The sequence below is a fragment of the Lonchura striata genome, chromosome 27 (genome assembly GCF_050655825.1).
Source record: "Lonchura striata isolate lonStrDom1 chromosome 27, ASM5065582v1, whole genome shotgun sequence".
NCBI lineage: Eukaryota > Metazoa > Chordata > Aves > Passeriformes > Estrildidae > Lonchura > Lonchura striata.
The window spans coordinates 3,703,726-3,726,223 of record NC_140729.1 but is presented as its reverse complement, the minus strand read 5'-3'; the positions used below and the strand labels follow the sequence as shown (position 1 = coordinate 3,726,223).

Below are 22,498 nucleotides of genomic sequence, written 5' to 3'. Positions count from 1 at the left end.
TCTGAGGACACTGTGCCCAGAACCTGGAACCACCCACTCTGTGACATCAGCCCCAGGTGCCATGGACAGTGCAGTTGCTGCAGCACTCGTCAGAGACTGCACTGGAAGAGACAAGCTTTTGTCTCTTTCAGCTGACAGATGCTGCTGACAGCGATGAATCTTCTGTACCTGTACCTCTTCATCCTGCTGGCTGTGTACAGACCTGCACATGGTACCTGGGGCAACTGCAGGTATGGCCCCAGGCTCTAGGAGGGTGCTTGTCCCCCATTGCCATACCCCAAACCCCATGTGGGAGCCTCCTTGCCAGCACCCAGGTACTGGAACAGAAGGGCAGTAATGATTTTGTGCTTCCAGAGGGACCTGTGGGCTCCGGCCCATGGCTTCTGACTACAACTCCATAGATGCTGACTACCGAATTGTGACTGGCACAGGTGCCCTGCCAGGGGCCTGGCCCTGGATTGTCAGCATCCAGGACCCCAGGAAAATAGGCACCGGCCATACATGTGGAGGGTCCCTCATCAGCCCACAGTGGGTCCTCACAGCAGCCCATTGCTTCCTCCAGGCCAGGTAAGGAGGAGCAGGGAATGAGGGTATCCTCACCACACAAACAGTTGCCCAGCCTGCAGCACCTCAATACTACGGGGCCCAACTGAGGGACTGCTCAGAAGGCTGGGCTCGTGCCACTGCTGCCCAGCAGCCTCCAGTGTGGCATTCCTGGAGCCTAAGGCATGCTAGGGCAGTCACACTCCTCATTGCCCTGCTTTCCTCTCTGCCTTGAGAAGCAGAAGGAAGGGAAGTGCTGAGCTGCCACAGTGATGCCTTTTCAGGACTACCTAAAAACAGGCCAGACAAGGAATAAAAAGTGATTATATTTATTGAAGGGCCTCCAGGTCCATTTTAGGCAAAACAAAAGACCCCCCCAAGTGCTACAACCCAAAATTGACCACGGGTCAAAGGTTTTCACACCTATAAATTTGGTCCATTTGCATATTTAGGGTTAATCTTCTAATTACAGCTTCAGGTAATGAAGTCATTTACCCCCAGTTTGCTCCCCTCAACTCACTTTTGTTTCCATCTCTCGAGGCCTGAGGCAGTGAGGTATCCTTGATTGCCAGGCCTGGAGAGGAATTTTTGTGACCAGAATGGGAAAGCAGCAGCAGCTCACACTGTGTGCAGAATTTAGTTATACAGTAAAAAACTGCAGGATTACAAATGGATGAAAAATACAAAAGCTAAAATCCTAAGGCATCAACAGCACACGGCTCTGCTCTTCCTCAGACCCCTCTCTGCCTTGCAGGAATGTCACCATGTGGCGTGTGCTGATCGGGGCCACCAAGCTGACCCATCTGGGCCCTGAAACTCAGGTGCGCCACATCAAGCGGCTCCTGGCCCACCAGGAGTACACGGCTGATTCCCAGCAGAACGACATCGCCCTGCTGGAGCTGGACAAGCCCGTGGAGTGCAGTGACTACGTCCAGCTTGCCTGCGTGCCCAACGCCTCGCTCACAGTGTCAGAGCTGAAAACCTGCTACATTGCTGGCTGGGGTTCTGCCACTGCAAAAGGTGAGTTCCCAAAAAGGGCCCTGAGGGTGAGCTGGGCACACCAGCAAGATGGGTTTGGCTTCCTGACAGCACAAACCAAAGTCAGGCTGTAGGATGTATGCCTCTGGAGAGCTGGGCCTGGCCTGCTCCCCAAAGGCAGACAGAAAGGACACAGCGCTTCAACAACTGCTCCAGAGGCAAAGCCAAGCCCTAGGGAATGAGTTCACCCCCAGACAGGGGAGTGGAACTGGCAAAGAGCTGCTGGGTGCCCATTCCTTCCTGTGCTTGCAGCTCAGGGTCCGAGTGATGTCCTGCAGGAAGCCAAGGTCCGTCTCCTGGATATCCGGCTGGTTAACAGCAGCCGTCGGTACGCTGGGGCCATCCACACCCACAACCTGTGTGCTGGCTACCCACGGGGTGGCATGGACACCTGCCAGGTATGAGTGCTGGGAGCCAGCAGCGAAGGTACCCCGTCACCATGGGCTTTGTCTGGCAAACCACTTTTCCTCCACTGCTGGAGTTTCCTTGCCAAGTGACCGTGTTCCCCAGGCCTGCCCCTCTGCCCAGAAAGCCCATCCAGTGTTCTCAGCAGCCCACAGATCCAGATTCTGGATGATCTATGCTCTGCCCATCCAGGATCACTGTGCAGATACAAAAGGGGGCCTTCACAGACACCCACCCTGTTCCCAGCTAAGGTTCTTGAGACTCCAGCACCTGAACAAAGCCTTTTTGTACCATGAATACAGCTGTGGCAGGGGCTGCAAGAGAGAAACAGGCCTCTAGTGCTGACAGCAGCCACCCAACAGCACCCTAATCCTCTTTCCTCTGTTGCAGGGTGACAGTGGAGGGCCTCTGGTGTGCAAAGATAACCATGCTGGCTACTTTTGGCTTGTTGGAGTGACCAGCTGGGGAAAAGGCTGTGTCAGAACAAAACGCCCGGGAGTCTACACCTCCACTCAGTACTTCTACAACTGGATCCTGATTCAGATGGGCATGCGTCCACCTGGAACAGACACTCTAGCACCAGAGACAACCTACATCTCAACCCCTCTTGAGCAGCCAGAGCCAACACTGACAGAGTCAAACTGCTCTACTCCCACTCCATATCCTGAGTCAGCTGAAACAGCTACTCCAAGACCAGAGCCAACCTTCAGCTCAGCCCCCTTGGAGCAGCCAGAGTCAGCACCAACAGAGTCAGGCTGCTCTACTCCCACTCCATGTCCAGAGTCAGCTGAAACAGCCACTCCAGCACCAGAGCCAACCTTCAGCTCAACCCCTTTTGAGCAGCCAGAGCCAACACCAACAGAGTCAGGCTGCTCCACTCCCACTCCATGTCCAGAGTCAGCTGAAACAGCCACTCCAGCACCAGAGCCAACCTTCAGCTCAACCCCTTTTGAGCAGCCAGAGCCAACACCAACAGAGTCAGGCTGCTCCACTCCCACTCCATGTCCAGAGTCAGCTGAAACAGCCACTCCAGCACCAGAGCCAACCTTCAGCTCAACCTCTTTTGAGCAGCCAGAGCCAACACCAACAGAGTCAGGCTGCTCTACTCCCACTCCATGTCCAGAGTCAGCTGAAACAGCCACTCCAGCACCAGAGCCAACCTTCAGCTCAACCCCTTTTGAGCAGCCAGAGCCAACACCAACAGAGTCAGGCTGCTCTACTCCCACTCCATGTCCAGAGTCAGCTGAAACAGCTACTCCAGCACCAGAGCCAACCTTCAGCTCAACCTCTTTTGAGCAGCCAGAGCCAACACCAACAGAGTCAGGCTGCTCTACTCCCACTCCATGTCCAGAGTCAGCTGAAACAGCTACTCCAGCACCAGAGCCAACCTTCAGCTCAACCTCTTTTGAGCAGCCAGAGCCAACACCAACAGAGTCAGGCTGCTTTACTCCCACTCCATATCCTGAGTCAGCTGAAACAGCTACTCCAAGACCAGAGCCAACCTTCAGCTCAGCCCCCTTGGAGCAGCCAGAGTCAGCACCAACAGAGTCAGGCTGCTGTACTCCCACTCCTGATCACTCAACTGCAACAGCCACACCAGAGCCAGAGTCGACCTCAAACCCCTCTGAGGAGCCAATGTCAATGCAACCTCTCTTGCCTGCTCCACATCCATACCAGATAGTGGTGAAATTCTTAACTCGGGTGCACCAGATACTGCTGGGCCTCATGAGAAAAAAGACATGGGCAGCAGGATGAACAGGATCCACTGCAGGCTGCAGTGGACCATGACCATTACATACTGGGGCAGTGCCTGCTCGTCCAAAGGCAGCCTCAGGTCAAAGGCGTCCTCTGTCCTGCCAATCTTCCTCCTCTGCATGCACAAATGCTGAAATTTATTTAGTTGTGTAAATAAAGTTGCCTGTTACCACTGTTAGCATGTGTTTGTAGTCCAGTCCAGTCTCCTGTGCAAGGCAAGGACTCCCAAGCCAGGCACCAGCAAAACAAAGCTCTGATGGGAGAAGGGACACAGGTCACAGGGGGCTACAGCTCTTGAGGACAGCAGTTGGGAACACTGTTTTATGCTGCCCAGCAGTGGAATCCCTGGGTGCGGGACTTGAAACTCAACTCTCATGACTCAGGGAACACCGTTCTAGAAAGTCTCAAGGCTGAAGATTGGCCGGACACAGGCTGAGGAGGAGTTCCACAGCCAGAAGTTCCACAGCCAGGAGCAAGGATTTCTGAGCAGTGGGCAGACCAGAAGAGCTTTGTGCCACCCCCAGTGTTGTGATAGATGAACTGTCCACAGCTCCCCTGCAGACACTGCTGGCACTCAGACTGACTCCACATCTGTCAAAGACATAAGGAATATTTTGGCAAAGTGCCTCATGTTCCCCTACTGAGCATCCTTACCACCCTCTCTGAGGAAGCCACATCCCTGTGCTAAGGCTGGAAAGCAAACACCGGGTTATCTTCTAGGTAAAGTTAACACATATCAGAATCTCCTCAGTGTGCTGAAGTGTTTTCAGAGTCTTCTCATTCTGCTTCTGAGGCTGTACCTGCAAGGCTGAGATCTCTGTCACCCTGAGAAGGTCCGTGTGCCGTTCCAAAAGCACTGCTCACCATCATCTGGTCAAGAGCCAAGCAGCTCCCCAAAGCAGAGCAGAGAAAGTCAGGCAAGAAAGGGGCAGGCAAGTTACAGTGAGGGATGGAAATGCAAGGCAAGGCAAGAGAAGGGTCTGCAAGGCAAGGAAAGGGAGGGGTGAGCAAAGCACGGGAGGTTAAGGCAAAGATAGAAAAGGGAACTGTATGCAAGGCAGGCAAGACAAATTTTTATCTGGAAACAAGAGAAGAAAAGTTGTTTGGTTTCACATTCACATCAAAGGATATCAACAACACCATGCAAAAGAACTGTGAGCTTTCTTTTCAATGTACTGTCACATTCTTTTAATCATGCACAGCTTCAAGATATATTCACACCCAGGTACCCTCCAGTTTATTTTCTATTCTCATGGAGGTGTCAGCTGGTTTAGTCTGAAGGGTCTTTAGAGGACTAGCTGGCTTTTTTATTATTTACAATGCAGTTTGCTTTTGAACCCTTTTTATGCTGCTTTGGGTTGTAACCACCCTTTTTTGGAGGGGCCCTGTAAAACCCACCTGCTCCCCCACCACAGCATCACTGTCCCAGTGACACTGGGGTGCTCCCATCCCCCTCCCAGGCTTCCCTAGCCCCCTATTTTTACTCACCCCTAAAAGAAGGCACAAAAATGAGTGAAACTGCCCTGAGCAGCACCTTGTTGATCTAATAATCCAATCTAATAATGCCATTTACATCTGTACATGCCCCAGCCCCACAAAGGGAGGGAAGGCCCCAAGCAGGTGAAGCCCACCAAGTTCCTGCCTCACAGCAGAGGGGGAGTGTGCCCAAGGATGGGGCCTCATCTTCTGGAGCTGCTCATCTGCCAACACACACATGCACATTTGAGTAAAGAATGCTTGAGACCCAAGGTGGATGTAATTTTATTTTATACTGATTTTGGCAGTTCTGGAGAGTAGGGAGAGTCATCATCCTTTAAGACTTCATGCTGTCATCTAAGTACTCCATACAAATACAGTTCATAAATGAAAAATACAGATTTTACCACGTATATATTGTTGAAATTCATGTTGAGAACAGGTAAACAACAATAAGCAGCACATCTTATCCCTGCATAAAATAGCATTTTCCAGTTTCACACAGCAGACAGATCAAAAGCAAGAAATAGTGAGTTCTGCAAGCCAAGCTACTCCTAGCTTGGATATATCACTTTACCATCAAGAAATGCATTGCCAAACAATATGGCCACTGCCCTTTTAAATCTGACTGAATTTTGTCCACATAACAAGACCAGAAATTGATCCTTCTATTGGAGAGTGCTCTGGTGATAAGCACCCTGTATGCTGAGCTGCTGAACACTGTTTACAAAAGAGCAGGGTGTGTTTATAATTACTACCAACCAGGAAAGAAAAAGCCTCTCTCACAGACAGAGGTGGATTGAGCTGAATAGCAATAAATATCAAATCTACAAAATTACCGAGAATCATATATAAATGGAGATGGCAAATGTAACAAAATGAAAATCAGCAACATCAAAGACTACCATTAATTAGTAAAACTCTGAGATGTGTAATGACTGAGCAGTATTTAGCTCTTTGCTTTTATTTATTTACTTACAATGTCTCCAAACTAAAATGTCATTTAGTTGCAGTATAAAACATGCCAAGAAGCTGAGCTACTGATCTCAAGTTTCCTGTTTCCTTCACAGTGAGTGGTGATATGGCCATTAAGATTCAGCATGTGATCCATCAAATCAAATGCTGAGGTCTAATTTTGGACAGGATAAAATTCCTCATGTTTACAAGAGCTCATGTGGGTCAAATGACCTAAATGATAATTGCACACTGCTTCCTCTGCTTGAATGTCCATGGATGAGACACTGGGAGCACAGAGGGAGCATGCCATGGTCACTGGGAAAGAAGGATGGACCAGGAAAGCCTCTTTCCAAAGAGACAGCTGGACTAGGACTGAGCAGTGTCACATATTCCTCTTGTGTTCTGCTGTTCTGCCCATCAGGAGCAGTCCAGGACCTGAGCTGCACAAAACCAGGTTTCAGCTGCTGTTACACCCTTCTTGCTTCTATCTGTGTGACTAAGGATCTGATCCTTGCTTTGTGGAAAGCATCTGCATACATGGAAGACAGGGTAGATTTGCAATGAACACGCTGATAAGCATCATCAGGGCAAGAATCTCTTTGGCATGACAGGGTAACCTTACTGCCCCTCAAAGTCCTGTTATTCTATCCAAACTGGATCTGTACAGAACAATTATACAAAAAGGATCATTCTTCCTGAAAGCAGCAAAGCCAAGTTGTGACTTTACTGTGAAACAACTCTTCGAGAGCAGCAGTCTCAAATGCAGTTTATCAGCAACAACTTCTGTTTCTCCAGCTCTTAAAAGAAGCAATCAGAGTTCATTTTTCAAAGTTTGGCAGGAAAATTTTCTTCCAATTTCTCCTCTAGAGTGCCCATACCTGGAAAATCCTTCTGTAACTCCAGCTCACTGGTAGACTGAGTCAGAGCCTTGGCATTTATTTTCAAGGCTTTCAGCTGCATCCTGCTATCACTGTCTTCACCATCCAAGATGGGACTTATTTCTTGAATTTTCAAGAGATCTCCAGTACTGAAAGTCTTCTCTGTGTTACTGGAACTCATTCTCAGGGCTCTTGGTGCAAGGCCTTCCTTCCTTGAGCTGATCTTCTGAAGTTTAGCAGGGAGCTTGTTCTTCTCTCCTGTAACATCAGCACAGTCAAGTGGACAAACCTGTTCTCTTCTGGTTTTCTTATCAAAAGGACTATTCAAAAGAGATGACTGGGACAGGTTTTCTTCTTGCTCTTTAACACTGTAAGGGGGAGTGGGGACTTCAAAGGTGGCATGAAACTGAGAATAATCGACACGGAAAAAGCCATCTTCCAGAGACATGACTGGGAGGAACCTGTGACCCCACAGGACTTCATCTTCTGTGTATGAGGTCCTGGCTTGGCACGTCATTCCTGTGCAAATGGACAAGAGCATTCCAACGTGAGACAGCAGACTGGCACACAGGACCAAAAGTACAGGACAAGGCTGACAGATAAAAATCAATAGCAGCCAGCAAGCCAACGATTTTATAGGTTATAAAATGGGGCACTTGTTCCTAGACAATCTTCTGACAAGCAATGGCATGCCTCTAATTGACTGACTAGATTGTTATGCAATTATTGCAGACTTGCAACCAAGCCACAGCAAAATGTAAAATTAAAACAATATTAGCTTGTGTGCTGGTTTCAGCTGGGACAGAATTCATTTTCTTCCTTGTGTCTAGTATTGGAAGCAATTAGGTCATCCCAAAGTTTCCCTTTGCCAGGCTGAACAATCCCAATTCAGACTCAAGAGAGTAATACTGTTTCTTGGGAGAAAGAACTATTGCTTGCCAGAGGCTTACAGTGCGGGAAATGAATGTATAGAAAATTCTCGAAGTAAGTTTCAAGGGTGGCCTTACAAAAAAAGACTAGATACTTTGGAGAAATAGAACTGTGAAAGATGCATTGTAGTAAGACCCACAAGGGATAATTTTAAATGATTGGCTTTAAGGCATTTACAGCATGGGGTGGCAAAAGCTGATAGGCCAAGAAACACTTACAGTGTATTGTAATTAGGAAATAATTGGCTTCTGATTGTGATGGTGTGAATTATAACATCTGTATTGTCTCACCCTTCTCATTAGACTGAAAATGGAATAAAAGCTTTTAGAACACCTCTCAGTTGCCCCATCTCTGGGTCAGAAAAGGGCTTAATCCAACATTACAGAACCCTTTGGCAAGGATGAGGTGTTGGGGAGACAATGCCAAATAAAAAACATAATCTTGCTGTAGGGTGTGTTACATTTTCTCCAAACAGTATGTCAAGACAAAAGCTGTGCAGAGACACTGAAGCTCTTCCATGTTCAGATACAGGTGGTATTATAAACTCACTGAAGATTTTATTCCACTTAGTGCAATATACATCATTGGTAGTATTTATGTGTGTGAACTCACAGCTAAAATGTATTCTAATCAAGCTGGCAAATCTGTTACCATGGCATCACAATAATTTATACCAATAATCCAGGTGAGCAAAACTTTAAGGCTTCCTGTCATGGCAGTCTCCAGAGGCAAAATTAGCATTCAGTAAGCCCAAACTGATTTGCTCTCTGGTTACTGCCACATGGGTTCTCAAGTGTAAAATGTCTCCCTTTACCTATCCAGACAGGTAATTGCATTAAGGGAGGTTATGAATGCATACTTATCTAAAATAAATGGTTCAGTTGCAGGTAAGATGAAGCCTCTGCAGGGATCTAGAGATGCCACAGTCAGTGTGAAAGAGCATTCTGCCCCAGCGGATTGTGTATTTGTGTGGAGAGCAGTCAGACAGATGACTGCACACAGCTGCACCAAAGGGACAAGGCAGGAATGAGGCAGCTGCTAATCTTGTGGAAAGGACAAGACAGCTCTCTGATTAATTAAGTTTAACAAATCAGAAGAAGAAGGAAGATCAGAACACTGATGACCATACTGAACGATTTAGACTTTACAGTACTCAGGGATCATTGATGAAGAGCTCCTTATATAACTGGAACCCCTTTTTCATGGGATTCATAAAAGAATTGAGTCTTCAGAACAAAAGGCCACAAAATCAGCTGGCATCTGGACAACACCATACTCAAATTTTAAAAAGAAACAAAACTCTTCTCATTTGTCAATAACTACATATGCCTACCATGTCTGTGACTAGGTCTGTATTTGTGCTGTAAAACTGGATTTCTTACTCTGAATTCAATTCAGTGCAAGCTAGGCTCAAAGGGATTTTGCAGCACTGGCAACTTTTAAAGTTCAGCTTTCTTTCAGAGTGGTGGTCCTTAAAACAGAAGCCTCACAAGAGTGTTGAGCTGTTCCACAAAGAGTGGCAGTCCCTTGCTGGCCACCCTGGGAATTGGCAGTGCAGAGCCTTGTAGGAAGGGGGTCTCTATTGGCTGGTGAGAGCCACAGAAGCTCTGTCAGAATCTGAGCTATTGACGATTCTGAGATTGTAAAAGTCTCTGTCTTTCAGCCTAGTTGACAAAGAAGAAGCCATAATTCATCTGTGCTGATTTCAAGGTTGTTTATTCTTTTTAACATGTTCTGCTGCCCTGCCCAGCTCTGTCCTGCAGGGCAGCGTGTGGGGCTCTGCCCTCAGTGGGATGTTACAAACATTAAATACCAGAAACTCCCTGGGCTGGATTTACAATAACGTGCCAATATCTGTTACCTCCGTTGGACAGTGTGTCCCCAGCCTGAACCAACAGAAAAATGCCAACACCACAGTGAAACATGGAGGGCATGAAGAAGGAGAAAAAGGACAGGACACACCCAATTTCCTCCATCTTGTCCCCTTTGAACCCCTAATCTAGAATCCTAAAATTTTACTTTTGCACCCGTTCCACACTTAATTATTACTTAAATCAAACACTCAGAGCTTGTAATTCATCTTGTAAGATTGAAAACTCTTTTCCATGGACAGAGATCCCAGACAGTGTCTCTGGGGGCTCTGCACAGGGGGTCCCAGACCTGCCAGGGCAGCCAGAGGGAAGCCCTGGATTCCCACAAAGCTCTGCAGCATATGGCAGGATATGCTGGAGCATCCAGCACTAGCAGCTGCCTTGCTAAAAATATCAGCACTGAAAACCAAGACTAAAAATCAGAGTATGCAGGTTATTCTAAGTCTTACCAGTGGTCTCAACGATCCCTTCGAGGATGACAACGATTTCAAATTGCTCACTCCTCAGTGATCTTTGTGAGAGAGAGAAAAAGGGGCTCTCTGAGTTAATTTCATGACAGATGGTTAATGGGGAAACTAAAAACAGCTGGTCAGCTCCAGTTCCAAATCCAACATCCAGTTCACACTGGTCCAGTGGCAGAAATTCTCCCTCCGGTGTCTGTCTGGACTAAAGATAAAAAGATTATTTAGTAATCACTCTGTGAGGCAAAACATAAAATCAATGCAATAAAGTTTAAACCTGCCTCTTCCATGACATTATCAGCTACATGTGCTAGGTCTGGGGGCTTCAAATGAACATGTAAGTAATGCTAAATACTGTAAGAATGCTATGCAAGACCAATTTTGACTTTTTTTATTATGCCAGAAAATCTCATCACCACCTACAAACTTTACTGTGACATATATGTGTATATATATATATATATATATATATATATATATATAAAAAGATTAATAATATAATTATAATATCTAATTGATATTATATAATAATATATTTATATTTTATCTATTATCTACAATCATATATTATATTTATTTATATTTTATTACATATTTTAATATATATTTGTTTTGACAAAAATGTCATGCACCACATACTACATGCCTTGTAATGGATGTTCAACAAGAATATCCTGTGGCAAAAGTTCCTGTTAACGAGACCAAAATCTGCAAGCTGGGCACATTTTATTCTGTTGTTTGAATTCACGTTCCATTATTTTTCTAACTTTTAAAAGTTACTAACTTTTGTTTGGCAAACACTGTGGTGTACTAACTTAGGGTGTACTAACCCTAAACACCACAGTAATTGTACAGTGCATCTGGTAAGTGGCATTTTCACAAAAGCACCTGAATTGAAACTGATGATGCTCTCATCCCTTGCATGCACCACCTACTGCACATCGACCTTAACAATAAACTTATTATTAAGCTAAGTGCCTCATTTTTCTTCCCATCATTTCATAGGTCTAATAAAAATACTGATAGTTTCCCTCTACTCCATAGGGTTCTCTCCAAATTTTCCTGGTATTCAAAGTCTAACTAAGAATCATATCATTTGGCCAGGCAGCTCCTCATGGGATTGCTTTGAAGGTCTCTGGTGGAAATTGCCCACCAAAATTAGAAGCACGGCTGATAAATAAATTTTATTTAAAATCTTTTCTGTTTATTGTTTGATTAAAAAGCATTTAACTCTTCAAAAAGATGACTACTGATCATAAATAAATATTATTATAAGTTATGCTATAACAAATTAATAAAGAAATAGCTTTAGTTGTGTTGCATTTGGAAAAATTGTTCACTGAGAGCAAACCAAAGGCAGCAGGTCTGACTAGTGTTCTTTTAAGAAAGTTTCTGTCTTTAAAGAAAATCCCCAAGCAAATAGTCTATCTTTATATTGTCTCCTCTCTTCACATGGACCTTAAAAATGCTGATTTTCTAACAGCCTGGTATTTACTGGAAATTACATAACCAGCTAGGCAGCAGCTGGAGCACAGCTCCTTATTAAATACAATCCATGATTTCTTCTATGTGCTACATGTTTGTTTTCCTGCTGAGGAAGAAACATTCTTCCTGTCTAAGTAACAAAGTTCTCCCCTGCACAGGAGGATAAGAGTCGATTTCCCCTTTACTGATGAAGACAGAGAAAATATCACCTGATGGTGTGTGAGAACATTTTCACAAATTATTTATGACCTGAAAGGCAAAAGTGCTATGAGATAAAAGCAATCAACACTACTGCTACACTGCAGTCGTGACAGTCTGTTATATGCAAAGGTGGAATCAGCCTACTGCAAAAACAGCTTTTCCCTTTTCCTGAGGCAGGCTGCAGAGCAACTCTGCTTTGGTTGCCTGGCTGCTGTTCTTGCAGTGGTGCACAAACTGATTGCCCAGGTATGATCTTTGCTCCAAGATAACAAACCTGTACGAAGCAACATCTAAATCTCAAATTGTTCCAAAGCTATATCAAACACATCTACCTGGACAAAAACCTGCAATTTTGCACAAACTGTTGCCTGCCAGAGATCACTAGGTCAAGGGTGGCTTCATGTGGTGGAAAAGTCTCCAACCCGTGCTTCCAAAAAAAAGCTCAGTAGTCTTCTGTTGTTTGGTCTCAAGGCAGTTTATTGCAAGTTATCTGAAAGATTTTCTCCTCTGGCTGCTGTGGCTTGCTCAGAGCTCAGGCAGAGGCACACACACACCCTGACATCCTCTCTGACCCCGACTGCTTCTTCTCTCCCCGCCCAGTGCTGCTGCTGTCTTTTACATGGTACATTACGTGTTACATGTTTACAGTTTTTCCCCAATGCCTATTACCTATATTAAATGGTGCTTTTCTATCTTTTACATGGTACATTACGTGTTACATGTTTACAGTTTTTCCCCAATGTCTGTTACCTATATTAAATGGTGCTTTTCTATCTTTTACATGGTACATTACGTGTTACATGTTTACAGTTTTTCCCCAATGCCTATTACCTGTATTAAATGGTGCCTTTCTACTCTAAACCAATCTGTGAGTGCCAACATCACCAAGAACATGGAGGTAAGGAAGAAGAAAGAGGAAGGACAGGACCAGCCAAAATCCCTCATCTTAAAACCTCTGACCCCCATGTACAAAACCAAAACCCCCCTGTACAGCACTCAAAAATTCTTCCCTTTACTTTGTGACTACTTCTACTCTAATATCTAAACTTTTGTGACTTCTTGTTCTTCCTGCAAGGTTGGTAAATCATTCCACGGTTCAAACCCAAAATCACAGCTGTTTGCAGCTGCCTGCCAGGGTCTCAAATGCTTCTGACCTGGGTCCGGAACCTCCAAAAATGTCTGAGGGACATATTGAGTTCCTACAGCTGCCTGACTGACTCAAGAACTGTTTGATCTACACACCATTTTTTTTGTGGAAGAGTCTTCAATCAAACCCATTCAATAGTAAACAAATCCAGTGAGGATGATTAGAGATAACAGATCTGGGAGAAAGCAGAAGGTTGTGTTTGAAGTATTCGGTATCTCACATACAGGATTGATTTATGCAGGGCATGGAGGATGTCTAAAAGAAACTTGTTTGTTGACTAAAAATAGGTTAACTTGAATGAAGAGAGCTTAATAACCCCAGTAGGTTCAGCCTCCTAGCCAGTGACCTTTGTTTTACATCTACAGGTTTGCTCAAAGGATCACAAAACAAGAAGACAGAGGGCTATAAAATGTCAGGAATAAGCCTGGAAGGAACACTCATGACTCTTCGTTTCAACCATCCACATGACACAAAGTAAATTTTGCAGATTAATACATGTTGAACAAGGGCACAATTAATTAGAAATGCCCTAGTTTGCAATTTAAATGTGGTCAAAGATGGATAATCTAAAGGTCTCAAAGAATTTCTCTAAAGGTTAATTGCTTCACAGCTAAGGAAAAAAAATTAGAAGAAAAAAAGACTCCCGTGTATTTAACTTTCTGCCACTGAATCTTTGTGTTGCTTTTTATTACAAGGCAGACTTCGACTGCATCACCACTAAGACTGTTTTAATGTCTGAACAAATGCATCATGCTCTTCAAATCTTCACTCCTATCCTTTATTCATTCTCTTTGCTCTTCTAAACTCTGTTTATGCATAAATATGCATATCTCCCTTTAACTGGAAATAATGCAGTTTTATTATCATTATTAACCCTCTGTCAGTTCACTCATTAGAGAACTCACATAATTCTGTTTTGATATCCAGGTGGACTAATTAAGTACTGGAGCAGAAAAAGTGGGACTTAAAAGATGCAGCACCATCAAGCTTAATATTGTAGCACATTGTAGAGAAACATAAATTAGAAAATGCTGAACTGGTACATGCTCATTGCTCCTCCCCCACACTCAGACTATCAGCTTGCAAGCAGTGTTATTATATTTTATATTACTGGAATAATTTGATCTTGTTAGTTTGATACCATTGTTGAAGATTGGTGTGGAGTTTTTCAGTTGTGACACTACACCTGGAGCTCCACTGTAGATAATTCCTGGGATCACTGCTACTTTTTATTTTACTTTTTATTTTTGCCCCATGCTGTAAATATGACCTGTGTGAGCTGGGGCTGTTCAGAGCAGAGAGAGAAGGTGTGGAGGGGGATCTAACAAACATTCCAGAACCGGACAGAAGGAGACAGAGCCAGGCTTTTCACTGAGGTGCCTGGCAGGAAGGAGAGACAACAGGTATAAGCTGAAACAAGAGAAGTTTGGATTGGACTGAAGAAAAACATTTTCATCATGAGGACAGTAAGCAGTGGAAAAGCTTGTCCAGCAGGACTGTGCAGTTTTGATTTTTTTCTTAAAGGTTTCCAAAACTATACTGGAAAAAGCCCAGAGTAACCTAGTCTGATCTCCTAGCTCACCATACTTTCAGCAGAAGGTTGGACCACAAATCTCCTGAAGTTCCTTCCAATCTAAACAATTCTGTAATATTAAAAAACTTTTTTTTTCCCCACTTTCTGCCCGACTTACCAGCTTATTGAAATCACAATATAATGGGTCTTCTTATTTCCAATGCCTGTCACCTGCCATCTGCAAACTGTCTGGTACAATTTTGTTTGCTTTCAGCTTGCTTAAAGCTGTTAGTAAGTACAGCCTAAAGAATAGCTGCCTGCTGGTTCTAACCCAAAGCTCACTGCCCTGTGAATATCGTGCTTCATAACTGTATTTTTAAAACTATTGTTAGCACATGTTGAAAACAGGCTATGATGATTTTGCATTCCTCAACTTTCTGAATCAAAATTTCCTATACAAGCTGAAGCACTGTATAGATGACTTTGCACACCAACACTATCATGTTTATCAATTATAGATGTAGTCACATCAAGAGAAAGTACAAATATGTACTGTGATTGAGTTTTATAAAATCATAAAATCAATCCTGATTGCCATACTGGTGGCTGCTGCCTTAGGCACACTAGAAAGGTCCAGGACTCAAGGCAGAAAAATACAGTTCACTGAGACATTAAAAAGTCCAGGACCTGAAACTGCACATTTTCAGCAGCTAGTTCCAAATAGCTTTTTTCCCTATTTCTTGCCCCAGGGTTTTGCTTTTCCCAGCTTCTGTAGCACTCAATGTAAACTAGAAAGACTTGGTTTTCTGGAAGAGTTTTTGCTGAAACACACACAATTAGCCTTGTAACTGTTTTCCAAACTCTCCACAACTCAGTCCAAAAAGAGCCTCAGACTTTTGCATGGTATCACTTTGCCATGCTGCTGCACAGCCCCTGGTCACAAAGAAAAGCCAGCCCAGTGTGGCAGCACCACTGCAGTCTGCTGAATGTACCAGGGCATGTATCCCACTGTCAGGAAATGCTGTTCAGACAAATTTAGCATACAAAGGTAAATCCTCAGAGCTCCATTGGTCTCAGCAAAGCACCACATTCACTGCTGAACAGATCTCCTAGCTCAAGTACAAAAATGTGATGTGTTTGTCACATTCCTTCAGTGTGACACCAGTACAAAAGAAAATTCTGGCTACCTGATCAGGTGCAGCAGAAGTGTAGCAAGATCAGCTGTTGGCAGCACTGCAGGGAGGTACAGAGGGCAGAGCTCAAACCACAAAAAGGATCTGCTGAAGACAGCAAACAAATTCTGGCACATTCACCCTAAGTTTCCAGGACACACAAAGCTCCCTGGAAGCAGCTGATGGAAATTCAAGGGTGATGTGCACCACTGGCTCCCAGAATGGTGTGGCCAGTTCAGTGACAAGGATTTACAGGAGGACATGGGAACCAATACCACGCCTTTCAATGAGGACTTTTTCACATTCCATTTCAAATCTTCTGCTGTTCATAGCTGGTGTCTGTCAGAGGTCACAAAGCAGCTTGAAGACAACACATGGGCATAAGGATCATACAAAAAAAAATGAAATCAAGAATTGCTCACTGATTCAGTGTCTGGCCTACAAAATAGCTGTCCTAAGATACAATGGTCCTGCAGGTCCATCAAATGTCCTTCAGTTTTCTGTCCCAGTCACCTGCATACCAGCACTGTGTAGCAACAGAACTGTCAGCAGAAAGGATCTCAGGCTGTATATTCGGTGTCTTATTTCAAAAGAAAATGACTTGCCCTCTCTGTAAAATGACAATGTGACCCCACTTTTATTCCACTTTCACCTGCATATCATTTTGAATGATAGAATTAAATACTTTAGAGGAGATTTCTGGAGGATAAAGCAACAAAAACCATGGTTCAGCTGGCTTTCCAATTCCTACAAAAATTGCTCCAGTGTAACTCCTCACAGCTTGTTCCCATATATATACACACACACAACTTCTTTTTAAATCTTAGCAGATTCTCCATTTTAAGTGGTATTATGTAGCAAGAAAAATTATCAGCTCAGTCTGGCATTCAGCACAGAACACAAGGAAAACAGCCTTTCATATTTACCACTGCCCCATCACCTACTGCTTCATGCTTGTTCATGCAGATTATTAAAAAGGCCAGAGAGAATTACCAGACAGAGCACAGAACATTTTTAACAGTAAAATATGATATCTGAAAATTAATGCCATCACTTCTGACAGCTGAGGAGCTTCAGACAGAGCTCCTCACCAGTCATGCACCCCCTGACAAGTCACAGCTGCTGTGAGATGCTACATTGCTTAGTCTTTTTCAGTGCTTTTCTTCCATTCTACTCCAGTCCAATTTATCTTCTGGACCTTCATGACTGCCAAATTCTTCTGGGTTTTTTTTGTTTGTTTGTTTTGGGGTTTGTTTGGTTTTTTGTTGTTGTTTTGGTTTTTTGTGGTTTATTTGTTTTGGTTTTGGTTTGTTTTTTGGGATTTTTTGTGTTATGATCTCCTTTGAATTCCAGTTTTCTTGCATTCTGAATTCCACTAGCCATTGTCAGTGATTAATAAACAGATATTGGTGACAATCAAAGGGTGTTTCCACTAAAGCATCTATACAATCCCTCTGAAACGCTGTGAGGTCACTAGCTGGAACACTGGGATAAGGGACTGCAAGTTAAAACTCACTGAGCTTCTCCAAGAGGAAGAGGAGGTCAAGGTTGATCTTTATCCTAGTTTAATACCACCACAAATCGATTCTTTATTCCCAGCCATAATCTCTAAGCAGCATACCTTAATACCCCTCCTTGGAGCTGTCCTGCATCCTGACACATCCATCCACCCTGACCGCACCGGGTTTCTGCCAGCCTCACAACCCACTGAAGTGCCCTGGGAGTCTCTGCTGGGAGTTTTCCCTACGCCTGCTTGGCTCTTTCGTGGCTCCTGCTGCGAGAGCCACACAAAGCCTCCCCCAGTCCTTCCCGGCGCCGCAGCCACATCCTCACCCGCACGCCGGCTGCCCCGGGCAGGGCAGGCAGAGCTGCCGGCAGGCTCCAGCTCCTGCCCCGCAGCCTGCCCGCGTCGCCAGCGCCACCCAGGTGCACAAGCCTCACCTTGATCAGCTTGCAGCGGATCTGGGCGGACACCATGTGGCTGTTGCGGAGGTTGCCCACGCGAAACATGAGGCAGAGCTTGGCATCGCGCTGCGAGATGACGGCGGCACGGCTGAACATGAGGGTCTCCGCTCGCTTCTTGGGCTGCGACATCTTGATGAACATGCAGCCGATGAGGAACGCGTCCACAACGGAGCCCAGCAGCGACTGGAAGAGGAAGAGCACGATGCCCTCGGGGCAGCGCTCCGTGATGTAGCGGTGCCCGTAGCCGATGGTGGCCTCGGTCTCCACGAAGAAGAGGAAGGCGGAGGGGAAGTTGTACACGTTGGCCACACACGGGCTGTAGGTGTCACCGTGCGCCTGGTGCAGGTCACCGCGCAGGTAGGCGATGCCCCACCACATCGAGGCCATCACCAGCCAGGCCACCGTGTAGGTCAGCAGGAAGATGAGCAGGTTCCAGCGCCACTTGAGGTCCACCAGCGTGGTGAAGAAGTCGGAGAGGTAGCGGCTGCTCTCGCCGCCCAGGTTGCCGTGCTGCACGTTGCAGCGCCCGTTCTTGTCCACGAAGCGCTGCCGCTCTCTGCGGGCGCTGCAGCGAGCGAGGCCCACGGCCTGGTACTCGTCCCCAAACTTCCTGCGCACGGCTGCCATGCCGCCGGCTGCCGGGGGCTCGGCGGGCACGCCGGGGATGCGGCGGGGCGGCAGGCTGAGCCGCCAGCCCGCAGGGCGAGCACCGCGCACCGGGATGCCCGCGGAGCCGCAGCGGCGGAGGGAGCGGAGCTGCCAGCGCTGCCCGATGGCCAGCGGGGCTGCAAAGGGCCGGAGCAGCCGCGGCCTGACAGCGGAGACGGCGGGGAGAGCCCGGCTGGGCTGGGGCGGGGAGAGCCGGGATGGGCTGGGAGAGCCGGGATAGGGCGGGGAGAGCGGGGATGGGCCGGGAAGAAAGGGGCTGGGGCGGGGAGAGAGGGGCTGGGGGAGGAGAGCGGGGCTGAGGCGGGGAGAGAGGGGCTGGGAGAGCCGGGTCCAGCGCCGGGTCCAGCGCCGGAGGTGTCTGGCCGAGCCCAGGTAAACCAAGGTAAAAAACTCAAGGTAAAAACACCCAAGTGATGCACACTACAGTCACACCACCTGCCAACTGATAGCAGACTCTGTCCCTGAACTCCCGTCAGTGCCCCTTTCAGGTAACTTATACAGAGTGATGTTCTGTGGTGTAAAGCATCCTTTGGCCAGTCCATAACCTGTTCTGGCTATTCTCCCATTCAGCTTTTGTGTGCACCTCCTCACTGGCAGAGAATGAGACACAAGAAAGTCCTTGAGTTAGGATAAGCACTGCTTAGCAACAACCAAAACCATCAGTATGTTTTCAGCATTATTCTCATACTGGTTCCAAAACACAGCCCTGTGCCAGCTACTAAATTAACTCTATCCCAGCCAAAACTAGGACCCTTGGGAAAAGACCTTATCCATAACTAAAGTGGATATGTAAGAGGTAAATTCTACAGACTCCATAGCAGTATTTCAATCTGACTCAGCTGCTGCTGAAAATAGCAAATAGCCACTAGAACTCTTCTCTTCTCTTCTCTTCTCTTCTCTTCTCTTCTCTTCTCTTCTCTTCTCTTCTCTTCTCTTCTCTTCTCTTCTCTTCTCTTCTCTTCTCTTCTCTTCTCTTCTCTCCTCTCCTCTCCTCTCCTCTCCTCTCCTCTCCTCTCCTCTCCTCTCCTCTCCTCTCCTCTCCTCTCCTCTCCTCTCCTCTCCTCTCCTCTCCTCTCCTCTCCTCTCCTCTCCTCTCCTCTCCTCTCCTCTCCTCTCCTCTCCTCTCCTCTCCTCTCCTCTCCTCTCCTCTCCTCTCCTCTCCTCTCCTCTCCTCTCCTCTCCTCTCCTCTCCTCTCCTCTCCTCTCCTCTCTCCTCCTTCCCTTCCCAACATAATCATAGGTTCAGAGATTCTTATCTTCTACATTTTAGGGAGGCTTTCTTTCAGAAACTGGATTTTTTTTCACTTCATTATTTTATTAAGAGCAGACAAAATACCTAGGAAATATTTGTGTACTTTCTCCTTGCAAGGGTGGTTGTCATGAGAAAGAGCAGGCTCTGAAAGGACAACACATTCACCTACAGAATTCTATGTTTTCCATTTTTGTAAGAATATAGAGTTATTCTGCATGAGTGACAAATCACAAAAACTGTACCCCAATTTTATGAAAATGGTCCACAGTGTTACAGGACTGCATTTGCATTCAGTGATGCCATCAGAGCACAGTAGTGCAAGTTTAAATCTCTAAGTGCACAGAACTGAAAACTGATTTGTAGGTTTTACATTTAATGGGAGTTTTTTTTCTTTTCATTGTTTCTTTTTTGTTAACTTGTAAAATAGTAAGGGAAAGTTGGCACAATTTTTAAAAGTCAAAGCATACAAGAAACAGCAACTTGCTAAATTTTCTTCTGGTAACTGCAGCAGACTGGTAAAGTATTACTGGCTGTTCTTGTAATGATCAACTTCTATTTTTCTATTTCTCAGCTCACCCTGTATGCATTTAGTAATATTGCAGCCACTGTACCAGCAAAACCACCCATGGTAAAACCTTAAACCATTTGCAGTGAAGAACTTAAGTGTCAAGAAGTAGAATTGGCAACTTTAAGAAAAAATAGCAATTACTTGTGTAACCATGACTTGACTTACATATGAATTTTTACAAATTAAATGAAAAGTTATTTAACAATGATCAAAGCTGCCTGATGGCAAGTCTCTGTATGTCTTTGTCACTCTATTTTGACAAATGTAGCAGTCTTCATATACTTTTACAGACACAGCAGTGATTGATGAAGATGAAAGCAGCTCTGTAGCTTAGAAGATGGAAAATATTATTTTCTTTCACATTATTCTTTGTCCAGGTGAACCTTAGAATACTGGGAACCATTTATTCTTTGTCTTTAGTAATGACATTTATCACCATAAATGCACCACATATGAATAACTTTGGAAAAAATATTATTTACTTATATATTAAATTCTGTAGAGCAAAAAAAATCACCATGTTCAGTGAATACTTCGCTAAATAGCTTGGTTAGTATTTTCAGAGTAATGTTCTGTGCTGCAGACCGGTCTTCATATACGTAAATATTTTTAAAGGATGTCTTACTCCTAAGAGCTTGACTGTCCAGTGTAGCTATACTTTCAAATTATTACTTAGTATTGCATCTGATAAGTGAATAATATTGTCCTGTCCTTACTGCTGAGGACTTTTAAGGTTTGAACAGCTACAGTATTTTGCAATCTAAAAATCATCTGTTCCTAGCCTGTTTCTTAAATAATACCATTTCTTTCCTTGGGAAAAAAAATCTACCTCCGTAGAGCCTAGCAGATCTGTCATGCTGTGATTTTTAGTGACCCTCACTTTCTGTCTGTCCATTTGTTACCCCCTTCACTGAGTGCAGATTTTTGTCGTAGTTGAGATTGAGACAATACAAAGCAACACTTTCCACTTTCAGAAGGCTTCAAACTGTTTTTATTATATCCTGCATGCTTTATATATATTCTTACAAAACTCATCAGTTTGCACTTTACTCATTGGTCACCAGAGACAAAGTGCTAATTGGAATAGGCAGTTGCAGGTTTCCCTTATTTATCCTTCTTTCTTTCTTGGTTTCTGTGTCAACAACTTTGGTAGGAAATTCTATCAGAGGCAAGCATGGATCCTCTTATCAAACTTCTCTCTGGCTCAGAGCAGTTGCTGTAAAACCTCTCCCACAGATTTTTGTCTCCACCTTTAAGGTCTGGATGGCTTTTTGAGCATGCCTTGCCAACTGCCCTGTGCTGTCAGCCTGCTCCCTCGATTCCTGGGCACCAAATATCCACCAGCACGATTTGCCCTAAGTTATTTTTGTGCACACTTCAATGCTGCACCTTCTTGGGATGAATCCTCATGTAAAAAAATTCAGGAACTCTCTGCAATGTCCTCTGAGTCTTGCAATGCCACAGCACACCTAGCAACAACTAGCTAGTGACCAAATGGTGAACGACACTTGGTCCTGATTTTGAGAGGAAAGATGTGTGCTAAAGTCTTTAAAATAATTTGATGGATGAGGGTACGGGTGTTGACATCTTTGAAATGGCTGTTATGTGTCTACTGATGGCAGCGGGTTTGTTAGCAGCCCGGAGATCTTGGCTCCTGAGATAGGCAAGGGGCTGAACTTTGGGGTAAAATTCCAGGCTCAAGGGAGGATATGGGCTAGGTGCTTTGGGAAGGCTGCAGCCTCCAGGTACCTCAGCCGTGGGAAAAGGAGCAGGGCACCGAGCTGCCAGGAGTTGGGATAGAAGGGAGGCTCTGTCACCCCGAGAGAGAAAACCCCACGGGCTTGTGCCCCGCTGGCCTCTCTCCCTTTATTCCAATTAAGTTAAAGGACTCCTTTGTCTCCTTTTTGGACTTTCCTGGCAGTCCCCAAGAGTGACTTCCACAAGGGAACTCTGCAGGCCGGGCCGAGGCAGCGCCCAGGTCCGCCTGGAGCCGCCGGCTGTGAGGCAAACCCCGGAGCGGAGCTGGCGGCAGCACCCTGACGGTGCTGAGAACCCCGACGGTGCCGAGAACCCCGACAGTGCTGAGAACCCTGCCGGTGCTGAGAACCCCGACAGTGCTGAGAACCCCGACAGTGCTGAGAACCCTGACGGTGCCGAGAACCCCGCCAGTGCTGAGAACCCCGACAGTGCTGAGAACCCCGACAATGCTGAG

General features: G+C 45.5%; 1 protein-coding gene across 1 annotated transcript; it reads right to left on the bottom strand.

The window, feature by feature from the left end:
- Nucleotides 1-5,475: 5,475 nt before the first annotated feature.
- LOC110471813 (G protein-activated inward rectifier potassium channel 1) lies at nucleotides 5,476-18,660 on the bottom strand. The gene is made up of 3 exons (XM_021532824.4): nucleotides 17,774-18,660; nucleotides 10,303-10,519; nucleotides 5,476-7,571 (listed from the first exon to the last, which is right to left on the bottom strand). The coding sequence occupies exons 1-3, from the start codon at nucleotides 18,422-18,424 to the stop codon at nucleotides 7,000-7,002; spliced, it is 1,440 nt and encodes a 479-aa protein (XP_021388499.1). The 5' UTR covers nucleotides 18,425-18,660; the 3' UTR covers nucleotides 5,476-6,999.
- Between the last annotated feature and the right edge of the window lie 3,838 nt (nucleotides 18,661-22,498).

Excerpts from the sequence above, each read along its gene's own strand:
- LOC110471813 (XM_021532824.4), bottom strand. The coding sequence starts at position 18,424 with ATGGCAGCCGTGCGCAGGAAGTTTGGGGACGAGTACCAGGCCGTGGGC. Across the intron at positions 10,520-17,773 it reads TCCGCTGCAAGCTGATCAAG|TCCAGACAGACACCGGAGGG; the intron begins GTGAGGCTTGTG and ends TTTTATCTTTAG. Across the intron at positions 7,572-10,302 it reads AGGGATCGTTGAGACCACTG|GAATGACGTGCCAAGCCAGG; the intron begins GTAAGACTTAGA and ends CCATTTGCACAG.